At 38.7% G+C, this 16,383-nt stretch overlaps 3 protein-coding genes across 8 annotated transcripts in view; 1 reads left to right on the top strand and 2 right to left on the bottom strand.

Moving 5' to 3' along the window:
* The window catches only part of yjefn3 (YjeF N-terminal domain containing 3), a 54,332-nt gene extending 46,043 nt beyond the window's left edge, over positions 1-8,289 (bottom strand). The window contains exon 1 of the mRNA XM_048165453.1: positions 7,980-8,289. Coding sequence (XP_048021410.1) covers positions 7,980-8,038 — 59 coding nt within the window. The 5' untranslated portion in view covers positions 8,039-8,289. The remainder of the gene's footprint in view (positions 1-7,979) is intronic.
* Positions 8,290-9,611: 1,322 nt separating this feature from the next.
* On the top strand, positions 9,612-10,610 carry tssk6 (testis-specific serine kinase 6). The gene has a single exon (XM_048165440.1). It carries the CDS (start codon positions 9,759-9,761, stop codon positions 10,572-10,574), a length of 816 nt encoding a protein of 271 aa, XP_048021397.1. The 5' UTR covers positions 9,612-9,758; the 3' UTR covers positions 10,575-10,610.
* Positions 10,611-12,414: 1,804 nt separating this feature from the next.
* The window catches only part of gatad2ab (GATA zinc finger domain containing 2Ab), an 81,457-nt gene continuing 77,488 nt past the window's right edge, over positions 12,415-16,383 (bottom strand). For all 6 annotated transcript variants that reach the window (XM_048165379.1, XM_048165390.1, XM_048165398.1 and 3 more), the window contains 3 exons: positions 15,905-16,332; positions 15,600-15,819; positions 12,415-14,313 (listed from right to left, as the gene is read on the bottom strand). In XM_048165379.1, the coding sequence (XP_048021336.1) occupies positions 14,180-14,313; positions 15,600-15,819; positions 15,905-16,332 (782 nt within the window). In that variant the 3' untranslated portion in view covers positions 12,415-14,179. The remainder of the gene's footprint in view (positions 14,314-15,599; positions 15,820-15,904; positions 16,333-16,383) is intronic.

Genomic DNA, 16,383 nt, shown 5'->3' with positions numbered 1-16,383 from the left:
TTCATTATGCAGCAGCTTAGCAGTGAAGACACTCATTAAACACATCAGGAGGAGAAACACGAAACACTGTCAATCTTATCCAACAGTCCCCCCCTTCACAGCCCCAACCACAAGCAGTGATGACACTCATTATACACGTCAATGGGAGAAAAAGAAATACTGTCAATCTCATTCAACCCCTTGACTGAAGAACAGACAGATGAGAAAAATCAACCAATCTTTACCTCTGTAATCACTAAATTGGTGTGATATGGAGAGATTTGGACTTGATTAACATATATATGATAAACTATCTACAATAGAGATTTGATTTGATTTAACAAACTAACAATGAAAGCAGCTAGTCAATACTGAACTGAAGTGGTTGTGTTTTACTGTAGCCAGTTATTTTGCCTGTGATATATGCTTTAATCTACCCTCTTTATAGCTCAATAAATGAGGCTCCATATGAGCTGACGAGCTGGCAAGCTCACGGATGGATAAGCAAAAGTGGTTGCAATAAAACTGCTCCAAAAAGAGAAAAACAAGCACTCTATCTTCCTTTGCGTCCTTTTAGTATCTTAATAATAAAAAAAGGCTCTATTCAATTCTGTTCTAAGAGATATTAGCAATTATGACTCATTTTATCTTTAATTATAATCAAAATTGACTGTATAATTGACTTTCATAATACGTCTGGTGTTATTGTGAACGATACACGGTACACATTATTCCATTAAAAACTGTCTGTTTTCATATTCTGTTATAAAATGTAACTTGCTCCATTCTGAAATGGCTATCCTTTTTGGCTGGCGTCAACAAACCCTTTGAGTGCACACCAGTGTACTAACCAAGCTTGATGTCCTTAAGCAATTTGTCTGCCAAGAGCGTGAAAATATAGCTTCAAGTGACGCGATCCAGCACAAAACACGCCAATCAAAAAAGTTCTCTCTGTTTGCGCGTTCACTCTAAGGCCCTGTTTCCACCTGGTATTAAGAAGCATTTTGGTCTATCGGATCACAACGATGCTAAATACAGGTGTAAATGGGGTGTAAAATGTTTTGAGCTTGTCCACTTTCAACCACTTCCAGAGGTAGTAGAAAACGCATTAGACCGGATTGCTTTTGTAGTGTAGACGCTCATGTGGTTGAATGCGTTCGAACAGCCACAAAAGATTGCCTACTCTCCGCCTACTGACCTAATGCATAAACATTATCGAAAGCGCGCTAACCAGACAGGATTTAAACTTTGTCGGCTGAAGACCCAAGTTTGGTTTGAAGATGAAAAATGTACCAAGCACAGTGTTCTCTCCCCACTCCTGATTTCTAACACGCACTCACTAAGTTTAGAGGATGTCAGAGCAGAAACGAAAGCATTTTTTCCGTTGTCATGGTATTACAATCCATCTAGGTTAAATCGCAATAAATAAAAAAAGAAAGAAAAATGCCTCCCCCACACAGAAAAAAGAGAAGTGGTTAAAAAAAAGCTGTACAAGCAAGCGTGGTAATATGTAACATATACAAGATGGTGCTACATTAAGCCAATGTCGGCTGACTCCCAGGGGTGGAAAAAAACCCCTAGGAGAAAAACCCAGCGTGCTAACACTGGGAAAAAAGTCCTAGGAGGGAAAAAACCCCTTGGAAGATATATATAATATATGTATTATAGAACACCATCACTGTAAAGAAAAGAAAATAACAGAATCGAAAATAATGCACAATGTGTAATGGCGATCTGGCGGCTGGAGAGGAGACAGGAGAAGTGCGACCAGCGCGGAATCGCAACAGCTCAACTTCAGGAAGCGGAAAAGATGGTTTTAAACCCTCAATCAATCGTCATAATCCAATCCCGCAAGAGAGAGGTGGAGCCATCCTGCAACTGATTACGGGATATCCTACTTAACACCAGCAGAGCAAAGAGAACACACACACAGAAATAGCAATAACAGAAAAACAACATAAACCAAATAAACAAAATATACAGAATCAAAACATAACATACAGAATTACACAATTCCGCAACACATGGGCATGTTCATATGTCAATTGCACAAGCTTATTTTGTCCATTAGATTGAAAGATCTAAAAAAAAACGTACATTTGCCCACCCATAGACCCTCTCCTTGAAGAAATCGAAAGAGATGGATTAAAATACTAGGTGTAAATGGGTATGTGTCTCCCTAGTTCATTTGTGATCTGATTGACCAAAACGCATCTTAATACCAGGTGGAAACAGGGCTTAACTCGCAAAGCAGGGAAGTGTAAAAGAGAGTAAAATTAAGAAGATACCTCATGTTTTCATGACTTCAGTGATGCTTCACCTGACTGCAATTTTTTTTTAATGTTTTTCACTGTGAAATGTGATATACTGTTTCTTAGTTAAAAATTGGACATGAACACCCTCTCAAGTCATATTTACCACTGGGAAGCTCTGGGATAATTCTGATACCCAAGTTCATGATTTGGGCGCACCACAAACTTTAAGCATTTCAGAGGGGAGGACGATTGCTGCTGTGACTGGGGTTCTTTATTAGTTTTTCCACGACAGCTATATTGCCTGCCTTGTCTTGTAGGTAAAGTTGTCCATTTTTACATATATGAATAACCATTTGAAGTGTACTACTGTTTTATTCACAGCGAAAACAGCCTGTAATTGACGGAAATTCCAGAATTGTCAGATCTAGATAGTACAGTGTGTGTTTAGATGGTTGTCATTGAATGGGACCCTAATCACGACTTCAGTGGGAAGTAGGAAATTTCCGTTAGCACTAGGGGTGTAACGATACCCTCATGTCACGATTCAATACATATCACGATACTGAACTCACGATACAATATTATTGTGCATCGCGATACTGATACTCCAAGACATATGGTAAAAGGATAACAAAAAATGCACTGTTGATTAAAATGTTAAATTTGGTATTACACTGGGGGTGGAAATAAAAAGGCTTGGACTTGGTGCTGGTAATGGGTAATGCACAGGACAATGTTGATACCAGCATAAAAATATTCATGATTCTAACGCTGATTTATTTTAGAAGAATATGTTTGCACTCTGTCACACACAGTAATTTTCATTTTGGCTGAACTATGCACAACACATTTTGTCACTATCCACGATACATTATTGTTGCATGTTTGCATTGCGATATATTGTGACAAGATTTATTGTTACACCCCTCGTTAGCAGCATTAATCTCCAAGAGGAGCAGTACTTCAGTGCGGGTGGGGCTACCTGGAGCAACCCGGCAGAAATAAAACCGTCAAAATGCTTGTTGTAATTGGCTAGGACAAACAAACTCTGCAATGCCTGAAACCACCAAGTGGCACATTTTCTGTTTTCCGTAGTGATGTCTGCACAGTGTTTGCTTTATTTTTTGCTTAAGCGGATTAGATGTAATATTTACAGACGTTTGAATTTAACACCCAGAAACACTTATCGAATAGCTAAGGTATATGCTGTTAACACAGTGTCTTATAGGCCTATACAAGAAGAAAGATACAAGCCTACAGTATATTATTTAAATCAATTTTAATGTGTATATTTAAAGGTGCTAAAGAGGAAGTTTTGTTTTATACATTTTTGCAATATTACTTGAAACTGTCTTCACTAACTGATAAAAGAGTATTTATTAGGTGCACTGAAAGGAATAATATTAAATGTCCCGTTCTTCGTGATCCCATGTTTCAAACTTTAGTTAGTGTGTAATGTTGTTGTTAGAGTATAAATAAAATCTGTAAAATTTTAAAGCTCAAAGTTCAATGCCAAGTGAGATATTTTATTTAACAGAAGTCGCCTACATCGAACGGCCAGTTTGGACTACATCCCTCTATTTCCTTCTTTAATGACGTCACTAAAACAGTTTTTTGACTAACCTCCGCCCACAGGAATACACAAGAGTTGCGTTTGTAGAGTGTGTTTGTCGCCATGTCGTCGAAACGCTGTTATTTTCATCCCGCAGTCCAATCACCGGGTCTGATTCCGGCTCAAATTGATAGGGTAAAATTAAAGACATGTTTACAATAACACTGAGCGCATGCATCTCCACGTTATGGTAAGAGGCGTGACTTTTCCGGGCAAGATGCGCTCAGAGCTGTCGAATCACAACACAGGAACCGCTGGCACAATCAGAACTCGTTACGTATTTCTGAAGGAGGGACTTCATAGAACAAGGAAGTCATCAGCCCGTTTTTATGACAGTGGAAACAGCGGTATACAGATAAGTAAATTATGTGAAAAATACTGTGTTTTTTTTACACACGAAACATGAACACATGTTATATTGCACACTATAAACACAATCAAAGCTTCAAAAAACCACGAAAAACGGGACCTTTAATATACATCATCTGTGCACGAGGTAGGGCCTTAAAAACATCAGCCAATCGTTTATGCGATCATCGCGTAAACGATTGGCCCTCTGGCTTGTCAATCACTGCCGTGACGTTCCTTGTGAGAGACGAGCGCGGCTGCGCGCTCCAGTAACTTTCCACACTCCACAGGCGCTGCATGCAATGTTTTTGTCAGGAGACGGGAGTAACAACTGCAGATTATGAGTTACCTGCGGTGAGTCCGACATAATGAATCCACTAACACGACACAGCGAATGCCGGTGGTAAACACTCATGTTCCAATACTCGTGCACGAGTTTTGGGAGGCGTTCTCTCGAAATGAGCTGTGAAGGAGGGGGGTTGTTCTTACGCATGCGCTCATTTCAAAAACTCACTAACGGTCTTTGGTTTCTCAGTCGACGAAAAGATCCTCTTTAGCACCTTTAAGTCTATATTTTTAACATTTCTTAAATGACAGAAATATTAAGATAACATTAAGTTTACAGGAAAAGATATATTTTTATAAAAAACAGATTTGTGAGAGAGAATAAACATGAAACTTCATTGTTGTCAGCAAAACTCTGGCCAATAACAGATAAGCTGTGTTGTTTGACAAAATTTCCAACTGACATGCACTGCATCAAGGCTGGTGCCAATCAGTCAGTGCTGCATAAAAGTTGAACACATCTAGTTTGAATTTGGAATAGCACACTATCATACTACTCTTACTTGTTCTGTCATATCTTTATGTCTATAAGAAGTACAGCTTCAATCAGCCTTAGTTTCAATGTTTAGTTCATTATTCACCTAGCAAATTTAAGAGGAATTTTGGCTCTTAAAATATTGGTCAGAGCCATAACCCAGTGGTTACATTGAGTAGTGGTGATCATGTGGGCTTTGAGTCTAGCTGGATCATGTTTGATAGATCTGGATTGATGCCGCATCAAACAATTTCTGGCATCAAAGCTGAAGAGACAGATGGTGTGTGACAGTATTCTTCTTCACCAGCTGAGAACAATGACGGTGGACCTACTCCATGATCTTACAAATCAGTGGATTATTAGACATCAATACAGGAGGACCCAGAAGGGTCAGCATATATTCCTAATAAACTGATTGAAAATATTCAGCCAGTCACACCTGTATCACACCCCCGCAACACTTAGCAAAAGTGCACACACCTCTGTTGCACTCTTGACAAACTGAGTAAATCGAGACCTTGCCTCTGTAATCTAACTATCACCATTAGAAGTCATACATTTCCTGGTAACAAACCACAAATCATGCAGGCCACTCCATTATTCCTTTTTAGTCTAGGCCTATAAAAATACCCAGCGCCCGGCAGAAAAGAAACAGAGCTGCACACAGCTGTGAAGAACAACAGGGTGGACACGCTATCAGGTAGAAGTTCCACACCACAATAACACCTGTTAACAACTATCCATTCACAAAAACGTTTTTCTTCATGTGACGCAACTGTTGGGTTGAAAAGGTGTGCAATTTTGAATAAACAATTAACAAGAATCAAGTTCAACATAATATGTGAGGAAAACTAGCCGTTAGCATCCCTTTCATCTCAATGTGAGTTGTTAGGTTAGCGCAGGATACCTCGGAAGTAGGAGGTTTGAAATCTGCTGTGTTTTTGAGGCTATCACCTGAGACACTATCTCACGACCAATTCGTACGTATTTTACGAGGTGGCTAAGTCGTACGACCACACTCGTATGAATTCATACAATTTATCTAAAGCCCAGTGACGGGTAGGTTTAGGGGCGGGGTTAGGGGTAGGTAATTCGTACGAAATCATACAAATTTGGCAACTCGTAAAAACGTACGATTTAGCCAAAAACGTACTAATTCGTATGAGTGAGTTCGAAAGAAATCATATGAATTAGCCACCTCGTAAAATACGTACGAATTGCTGTGAGATCGGGTTGTAAATACCACAACTAACCATTCTGAAACAGGAAATGATGTCATGATGGCGCTGATTGGTTGAATCGCCCCTAAAAACCATGCACACTCGCACTTCACTAGCGACTATCCTGGGCTGTGATGTCAAAGGAAGCAGACAGAAAAATGATAAGTACATTTTTACACTTTTAACAGTCCAACAAAAACATTATCTACTATAATATAACAAAATAGTAGAAATTTATCCAGCTTATTTTTAACATAAAAGTGGGCGCGGCCATTTGTAACTTGAATATGTGTAATATAAACTGTACAAAAACAGCACTTAATGCTACTTGATGTCATAAGATGGTATTTGTTATATTATTTTAATTTATTAACAATCAACGCACTGGTTTATAGTTTTGTGGTTTACTTCACTTTGTTATTCTTAGTTATTTACCAATAGCGGCTAATGAATCTGAAGTCTCACACATTTACAGGAAATCGATTACTTCCGCATTGAAAAATTATGGTATATTAATTAATTAATTAATTAATTATTTATACTGTATGTACCCAAAAAATATTTCAATCCATGGCTAGTTTTGAATGGCCATCAATGAAGATCCTGTGCAAGGCCATGCTAACTAGCAAAACAGCATCACAACTCAAAAATCAATCTTTTTGTGACCCAGTGTTGTCCGTCTTGGTTTCGGCGTCAATAAAAGAACGCAGGGGCCATTAACACGCATGAATCCCAGGATACACATTTCGAACCCACAAATAAATCTGTTTAAAAAAATAATAATAATAGAAAAGCCAATTGTTTGCATTCACACTGTGTGGTTTCCATGTAAAACCAACATTATTAGCTATGAGGGTTTTAAGTTACAGCAGGAACATTAATCTCCCCAGAATTCACGCCGTTAAACCTCAAATCCTTAAATCCTATTATTCCATCCTCCCTTAAAGTGTACAATTTGCCTCGTCTCTTGCCGACCAGCGTATTTAAACGCAGTGGGCTGGTGTGAAGAGCTTCAAGGGCCTCTCTTGCCAGGAAAACCCAGTATGGAAAACAAACCTCGTGCCACTTGGGCTTCTGATCAAAACACCATTTGTTCTGTGTCACTTGGTACAATATTTTAAAGATATTCTCTTGTTACACTCTGTAGTATCTGCTAAATCTAAATCTCACAAGAACATGAGGCAATTTGTCAGATGTTAGACTGAATTAGACACTTTTATATACTGATAATGCTTTAGAAAGCTCTCTGACACATACCATATTTCACTCAGATCAGGAAACAGGCGACCCCCTGCTTGTTTAAAGAGCAAATCGCTGGCCATGATGTTGCCATCACAACGTCCAGCAGCTAAAATGTCACATCACCTTTGCCGACATGCCTAAATCACCAACAAACTGCTGTAGAGAGAGCTGAAGTGTATTGTTACTTCCACCTGTTTGCCTACAAGCCACATTTCCAGGTTATTAAAGCACGTTGATCATAATCAGTGTGCCTTATTTTTGTAAACAGGAAAGCTGGGAGGAAATTAAGTTAGAAGCATTTTCTTTAGATAGTGAGGGATATTACAGCCATCCTTCTGTGTCACAAATCACATTCACCTAAAAGACAGACTGAAAAGATGGTGCAAATATTACCCACCCTTACTTAACAGGGTCCCTACATTGACGCATTTAAACACAACCCTGTCTTAAAAGGTTCACTATGTCTATTTATGAGGCTTAATACCAAACAAAATACAGCATACCTGAGATAACGCAGTGGCTCTATGGTCTCAGGTTCTTTCTCGTTGGAGCTGTGATTCATCTTGATTGATTCAGTAGCACTTATCTCTGGCAACAGTCACCCCGTTATTGCTCTTTCTTTTCTCACTGTGTGCCCTGCTTCTGCCTACTGGCTGATAAACCCAGGCTCCACGCGTAGATCAGCTACTCTTGCTGGAAGTGTCAGCCAATTAAGAGCCAGGGAGACACCGGGAGTGCCGTCTGATTGGCTGAGCACCCCTGATGCTGGAGAGCTCAGTCAAGCATAAACCGCATCCCTTTCAGATGTAGCATCCTCAGTGCGAGAGTGTGAATCTGTCTATTTCAGTTCAAACACTTATTCATCACGGTGCTGTTTTGGCATATTATCCATGTAATACTACTGATCATGCTATTCATGCATTGAGGTATTAATATTCAAAGGTTTTACCATTTAGAATGATTCTGGAGAACAATATAAGACTAATTCATATTAGTAGTAATTAGTATTAGTAGTATTAGTAATTCATATTGGTGATGCTACTAACAAATAAACAAAACAATGTTACATTTTAATGTGCTTAATCTTAGTATAAATATGTATGAATTAGTTCATTTACATTTAACATGAGCAATAAGCAATGTTTTTAAATAATATGTGTTCTAATAAAAGGAAGAAAACCTGGATTCATGGAGATGCCACACTGCCGTTTAGAGGTCATATCGCGTCATTGCAGGCACAAAGTTCTCCTATTAAAAGTCTGGGGAAATAAAGTGTAAATTGAGCTGGAGTTCATAGAAAACTAATGAGACTAATGTGTGGTTATGCAATTAGAAACAACTTGATGCATTCCAGAACTCACCAGACGGTCATAAACCTGATGTAGCCTAAGCGTAACGTAGGGCGTCGAAATAATATGTTGAAGGCTGAACAAAAAGTATTTTTGGTTAGTGGATTGGATGTTTCCGTGAAACAAACTGCTCCTGAGACATATTGATATCTCGAATATCCAACGCTGGTCTCTCCTTGCACAACTTTAAATTATGGTTGCAGAATCATTAATGAATTGCATCGACATTTTGGTGGCGCGAGGTGTTCACTGTGTGTGTGGGGGTCTATTTCCCGCCTCAGAGTGAAAAATAAAAACGTAATTGTGAAATAGTGTTTAAAGTTAGTCACATTTTAGATATTATTCGAAGATTACGAGATAACGAGAAGAAAATGACATTTATGACATATAAAGTCACAGTTACCTTTATATTTTACTCTTGATTCGGGAACTGCCGTCCATAATTGGTCGACTTTTTTTTTTTTTTTTTTTGGTAAGGTCGATTCAGAACAAACCAAAACGATTTAAAGGTTGCCGTTTTTATGACTTTGGACAATTTTGACAACAGTCAACAATGGACAAAAAAAACAGGCACCTTTTTTTAAATGATCATGGAGTTCTCAACAGTCAGTCAGGATTTCTTAAGAAAAATTATGCAAATACAAAATACTATATCAGGCACTAATGGGGATATAATTGGATAAAGGTAAAAATCAGAGGGCTAAATGAGTTTTTTCTTAATGGCATGTGTATCCATCAATTGTTCTTATTAGACACCATGTGGTGTTCTATTATGATATCACAGAATAGAATGCTAATTTCTCTCAGAATACAGTAGAATGCAAATGCCTGCTAAAAGATACTTCGCAGCAAAGGTGAGGAATATGATCCAACTCAAGAAAAGGTGTTTATGCGGTTGATGCTGTAAACTCCTGTGAGATATAGGCTACCACAATGTCCATTAATAACATTTTGAAAGGCATGGGCTACAAGTTCATCTCCTCACTTGGTGAAGGCAGTTTTTCCCAAGTCAAGCTCGCCACTTCGCAGAAACACCACTGTAACGTGGCCATCAAAATCGTGGACCGCGTAAAGGCCCCTGAGGATTTCGTCCAGAAGTTTCTCCCAAGGGAAATAGCGGTTTTAAGACGAGTGAACCACGTCCACATTGTCCAAATGTATGAATTCATCGAGGTGGCTGGTAGGCGACTCTGTATTGTGATGGAAGCTGCTGCCAAAGATCTCCTTCAGAAGATACATGAAGTGAATTGCATCCCAGAAGACCAAAGCAAAACCTTGCTCTCTCAGATGGTCAGTGCCGTCAACTACCTCCACCAGATGGACATCGTCCATCGGGACCTCAAGTGTGAAAATATACTGTTGACAGCAGAAGAACAAGTTAAGATCACAGACTTTGGTTTCGCCCGCTGCATTCAAGATTCATCAGAGCTCAGTCACACCTTCTGCGGTTCTGCAGCCTATACTCCACCGGAAGTCATCATGGGAACGCCTTATGACCCAAAGAAGTATGACGTATGGAGCCTTGGGGTGATTCTATACATCATGGTGACTGGAAAGATGCCATTCGATGACACCAATGTGAGACGACTTTACCGCCTTCAGCGGAAGCCTTTGGTTTTCACAGATGATGCTGGTTTTGATGAACCATGCCGGGTCTTCATCCGTACTCTGCTCCAGTTCAGTCCTTCCACACGTCCAACCATTCAACAGGTGGCAGAACATCCATGGCTGCAGATAAGACAAGGCTAAAGAACAAGAGCTAATAAAACAATGTGTGCAAATGCAGAGAAAGAGTCACAAATTCATTCAGCTCAGAGAGTTTAGATAGTGTCATAATCTCGGAATTTCATGGACATCAGTCGTGACTGAGGAAAATTACCAGTTTTATTGTTTTGGGAGAACAGTCTAGGGGCTGTATAGTAATAAAGCAATGGAGAATCTCATAAATTACTCTAATAAGAATGGTTAGGATAGGCAAGTGGGTGACCGGTGCCGAATCGTTTTAATGGCCCATGAAGACAGTGATATCTAGAACAAGGTGGCCAAAGGACAATATAATACCATTTAATGATAGCAATTAAGATTACACAAAATTTCTGTAACTTATTTTACACAATATTTATTCATACAGTGGGGATCGAAAGTTTGGGAACCCCTTTCAGAATCTGTGAAAATGTGAACATTTTTAACAAAACAAGAGAGATCATACAAAATGCATGTTATTTTTTGTTTAGTATTGTCCTGAGTAAGATATTTTACATAAAAGATGTTTACATATAGTCCACAAGACAAAAAAATAGCTGAATTTATTAAAATAACCCCGTTCAAAAGTTTGGTAACCCTTGGATCTTAATACTGTGTGTGGTTACCTGATGATCCACGACTGTTTTTATGTTTTGTGATGGTTGTTCATGAGTCTCTTGTTTGTTCTGAGCAGTTAAACTGAACTCTGTTCTTGAGAAAAATCCTCCAGGTCCTGCAAATTCTTCAGTTTTCCAGCATCTTTTGCATATTTGAACCCTTTCCAGCAGTTACTGTATGATTTTGAGATTCATCTTTTCACACTGAGGACAACTGAGGGACTCAAACACAACTGTTAAAAAGGGTTTAAACGTTCACTGATGCTCCAGAAGGAAACATGACGCATTAAGATCTGGGGGGTGAAAACTTTTGAACAGGATGAAGATGTCCACATTTTTCTTATTTTGTTGAAATATTTTTTTTTTTTCATTTAGTACTGCCCATCAGAAGCAACAGAAGATACTTGCATGTTTCCCAGAAGAAAAATTAAGTACAATTTACCTTAATCTTCAAATTCAAAAAGTTTTCACCCCTGGCTCTTAATGTGTTGTGTTTCCTTCTGGAGCATCAGTGAATGTTTGAACCTTTTTTAATAGTTGTGTTTGAGTCCCTCAGTTGTCTTCAATGTGAAAAGATGAATCTCAAAATCATACAGCCACTGCTGGAAAGGGTTCAAATATGCAAAAGATGCTGGAAAACTGAAGAATTTGCAGGACCTGGAGGATTTTTCTGAAGAACAGAGCTTATATTTAAACATCTTTTATGTAAAATATCTTACTCATGACAGTACTAAACAAAAAATAACATGCATTTTGTATGATCTCTCTTGTTTTGTTAATTTTCACAGATTCTGAAAGGGGTTCCCAAACTTTCGATCCCCACTGTATATGCAATTTTATTGTATTGTATGTTCAATTGTATATAAAAAAATTTCACTTATACAACAATTCAACTGCTAAAAACCATATTTAATTTATTTAAAAAATAATTTCCAACTTTTTTTTTTTTTTGGACCTTCGACTCATTGGTCTATGAATTTGTATTGCTAGAGCTATCAAAATGTATTTAAAAATTCTACTTGAAACTAACCGCAATCATGAGATGTAATTTTCATTTTATTCCTTTGAAACTGACTTCTATAACCTTCGTAGCCCTTTCACTCATATATTCTCCACCCTGACTAAAAGCTTTCACACTGACCCTCAAACACTTGAAAGCTGATTAAATTAATTCAAATTAGATTAAAAAAAAAAAAATCACTCAAAATACACCCACACAACAGATGAAACTGGTTAAAATTAGTTTTTATTATAATTATTAGCTGATAGAGCAGAAACAGATGAAAAAAAAAAGTTTATTTTTTTTTGACAATTCATAAAAGAGATGCCACACAATGGCAGCATCCCAGGGGGAAATGGAATGGTGTTAGTTGTCAGCAGCAGGCAGTAGTCAGAACAACAGTCAGAAACGGGGGCATTTGTGTCCGAAACTCCACAGGCATTCGAGATCACTGAATGGATCATCCCGAGAAATGTAAAAAAAAGGAATCGACTGAAGCAGAACTTTGATGTGTTCTTGGACTGCGATGACTAAGGACCCAAGCTGTAGTATATAACATACAAAATTGTTTAGCTAAAATACCGAGCGTACTCCTAGCAAATCAAATCAGATGAAAGGAAAATAAGAGATGGTAAAAATAACATGACCACCACCTAACAGGTAGGACTCAATATCATTTAGCTAAGATTGTGTGCTACATTCAATAAGCAGAAATGCTTTCAACCCAAACATTTCCTTTAAGGAAAGATAAAGCCGTGACTTAAGCGGTATGACTTCCAACAGGATCTAAAATGGTAGAAGGGACACAAACGAATTGTGCTTTAGACAAAAAAAATTGCATTTAAACACCCTAAATACAGTCCAATCTTAAAATTCACAACCCTTTGAAGCTATCTGGGAAGGAGCTAACAGGATATCCTTCATCTAAAGTGACATTTATAAATAACACAACCTCCAAATATTACCTAGATGCTGTTACAAGAAAGTCTAAGGGGGAGCACATCACAATGGTAACAAAGTGTAACGTAATATATCAACTGTTCCTGTAAGAAAAATAAAAATGAGCTACCGTCAGACTCATCTGATAAACAAATCGCACAAACATGAAGGTCTAGAAGTAGTCCTGTTGCGGCTGCTGCTTTTTGTTAGTTACGTCCATCTCTGTAACCATCCCTGATGCGAAACTCTTGGTTAAATGTCTTTTATAAGAATACAAAAGAAAAAAAAGAAACAACCCAAAGTATTTAAAAACACACACTACACCAGCAGATGTATAACCACCTCAACAGTATAACAATTCCTTAAACTTGTAGCCTTTAAAAAAAGGCCATTTTGAAAAGGGTGGAATGAGTCCACAGTGAAGCTAAAAAACAAAAAAAAGCAATGTATTGACATCAAATACACAAACATACACTCCCATATCCGTTCAAGAGACGCTGTGGGTCAGAAAACTTAGCTAAAGTGATTTTATAGCATGTAGATGGTCCACAAAAAAAGTCATTAAACAATCCCTGGCGTCACGCAGGAACTCTCTAGTCCTGTTTCCTCCACTTCCTGTGGGTAAGTGTGTCCATGAGCCTCTAAAATGCTGAACGGAGGCTTTAGTTTCAAATAATAGAGCAATTTCACCACCTGGAGGGCCGTAAATTGAGAGCTGTGGGTGATATCACCACCGTGGATGTGTATTAGTTCACTAAAGCCCACTGGGTAATGGAGGGATTCAGTAGATGGATACAAAGGCCTGTAGAAAAGGTCCTTGTGTCTCCTTGATCACTGATCCCAGTACAGTTCTTCTCTAGGACAACTGTTGGCCTATGGGGTCTTAGACTGTACAACTAAGGGTCTCGGAACAAAGGAGAAATAGAGAGAAAATATAATATTTTATTTTATTTTATTATTGCTTAAGGGCTGGTTGTCTGATACTGATAACCGACCAAATGTTCAAAAGACAGGATTATAATTGTGTGAAACTTTAGGGTGATTTAATCAGGGCACTACTTCCATGTATTTGCTGTTTGGGAAATGGAGCGGGAAGGGATCATGTCCAAAAGGTACTCTCGCTGACGGTCCACGGGAGACGTCGTCCGGTGCACAGACAGACTGGGGTTGACGTAAGCCATGGTGACACCTGTCGGGGGAGAATGAAAAGTGGTTAATGATCGTTCATTTTGAAAGGATGACCAAGTACATTTCTATACAGTTTGTTTGAACAAAGAACTTTTGAAGAGTGTTAAGGAACTGCACCTTAAGCTAAATTAGCGTTGCCTTTAAAAACAAGGTTGTGAGGTAACAGTGTTGAAAGTTTGATAGTTACCTAGCAATTACTAGCCTTGTGCTAACAGTTATGACACTAAAGTTGTTTATTAGGAAAAAAAACTGGTGATATTTTTACAAATACTAATTTTTCAATAATCAATTGTTTACTATGCAAAAATCACGATAACAGGGTTAAGGGATTTAAGATTTTCTGTTTGACATACCTAATAACACAAGATAAAGTTACAGAAAGGAATCATTTACATATCCACAGAGTGGAAAGGGTGATGCCATATGAGTTATTAATCAAACAGTACCGAATTTTAATAATCGGCAATAATCGGTTATGATGGTAACAGGGTTGACAATTTAAGATTGTCCGTTTCTTACACTCTTTATAATGTAAGAAAATGATTTTAAAAAAGACGTTTACTAGTCCATAGAGTTAAAAAAATGACGACATCATAACAGTTTTTTTTTATGTCATATGAAGGTTTTTGATGAATGGAATAGTACAGAATTTAATAACTGATAGTTACGATGGTAACAGGGTTGACAATTAGTGATAAAAAGATAAGAGACATTTACTTGTCCATGCAGAGTTGAAAGGATGATGTCATATGACTCTTTATGAATAATGAATAATCAAATACAGAATTTAATAAATCAATAGTTACGATGGTAACGGGGTTGACAACTTAAAATGGTTCATTGTTTACGTACCTTAAAATGTAAAACTAATAATAATGATAATAAGACTAAGTGAAAAAAGAGGACGTTTACTTATTAAAAGGATGATCATTGTTAAAATTCTGTACTATTCCATTCATCAAAATACAAAAATTAAAAAAAAAAAGATAGATAGATAGAGAGAGAGAGAGTGTAAAACAAACTAACTTTTGTTCCATAAAGTTTTGGACAACTTTGAAACCCAAGGCCAAAATTCTGTCTCAACTAACATTTAAAAATAAAATATTATGGATTTTTGTGTTAAGGGGGCACTTTTTTACCCATTTTTGCATGTTTGCCCTTTGCAGCATAAATCAGCTTGAAATACACAAAAAAAAAAAAAAAAAAGGTGTGCAGACACAGGAAAAGAGGAGACAGGAAGGGGCAGACATTTTTCTTTTTTTTTTTTTTTAAGTAGGCATCATCTACCTGTGGTGCCGCTGTTCTGTTTCCTCCAGGTATTGGTGGTGGGGTTGCTGCTGCTGGTGCCCTTTTCCCCTGCCCTCACGGCATGCTTACCTGGCCTGCTGACCAGCGCGGCGGCCGTGACAGCGTTCTGGAGCTGAGAGGACGTGGAGAAGCTGTGGCTCACCCCGCGTGCACCTGCGCTCACCACCTGCTGTATGCTGCGGGACAGCTGGCCTGGAGTCTGAGGGGAAGGGGAAAAGCATGTTAAAAATCAGAAAAAAAGGCTGTTATGGACACATACCAGCTGAGCTAGGAGTATCCATTACCTGCTTGGTGGTGATGGTGTGGTAGCGACCGACCGACGTCCCTCTGTTAGTCTGCTGGGGCAGCGACGTGCGCACCTGCTTATACTGTGGCGACACCAGCACGTGTTCGGATTTAATCACCGGCGAGGATGAGGAGGATGAAGAGGAAGTGGTGGTGGTCTTGGAGACGGGCGAGGCGGCCTGCTGCAGGATGCGCTGCTCAATCTCTTGCTCCTGCTGCAGGGCTTTGACAAATGCGGCCTTCAGGCGGCTGGTGTGCTCAGCCTTTAGCGACTTCTTCTGGTTGGAGCTCATGCACTGCTCACACAGGATGGAGCCGCTGCTTTTCTCTTGCCTCCAGCGAGAGGTGAAGTCTGTCTGGCACTGGGCACACATGAAGGGCTCCTTGGGTGCCGGGGTGGATGCAGATTCAGTCTGCGGCTGCTTACCTAGAAAATAACATGTGACATTAGTATGGTAAACTTTCACACCTCATGCAT

The sequence above is a fragment of the Megalobrama amblycephala genome, linkage group LG2 (assembly GCF_018812025.1).
Source record: "Megalobrama amblycephala isolate DHTTF-2021 linkage group LG2, ASM1881202v1, whole genome shotgun sequence".
In the NCBI taxonomy this organism is placed as follows: Eukaryota; Metazoa; Chordata; class Actinopteri; order Cypriniformes; family Xenocyprididae; genus Megalobrama; species Megalobrama amblycephala.
Note: the sequence above shows the minus strand (reverse complement) of the source record. Positions and strands in the feature narration are given on the sequence as shown.

What these genes read in the sequence shown, in the direction of transcription:
- tssk6 (XM_048165440.1), top strand. Translation starts at nt 9,759, where the DNA reads ATGTCCATTAATAACATTTTGAAAGGCATGGGCTACAAGTTCATCTCC.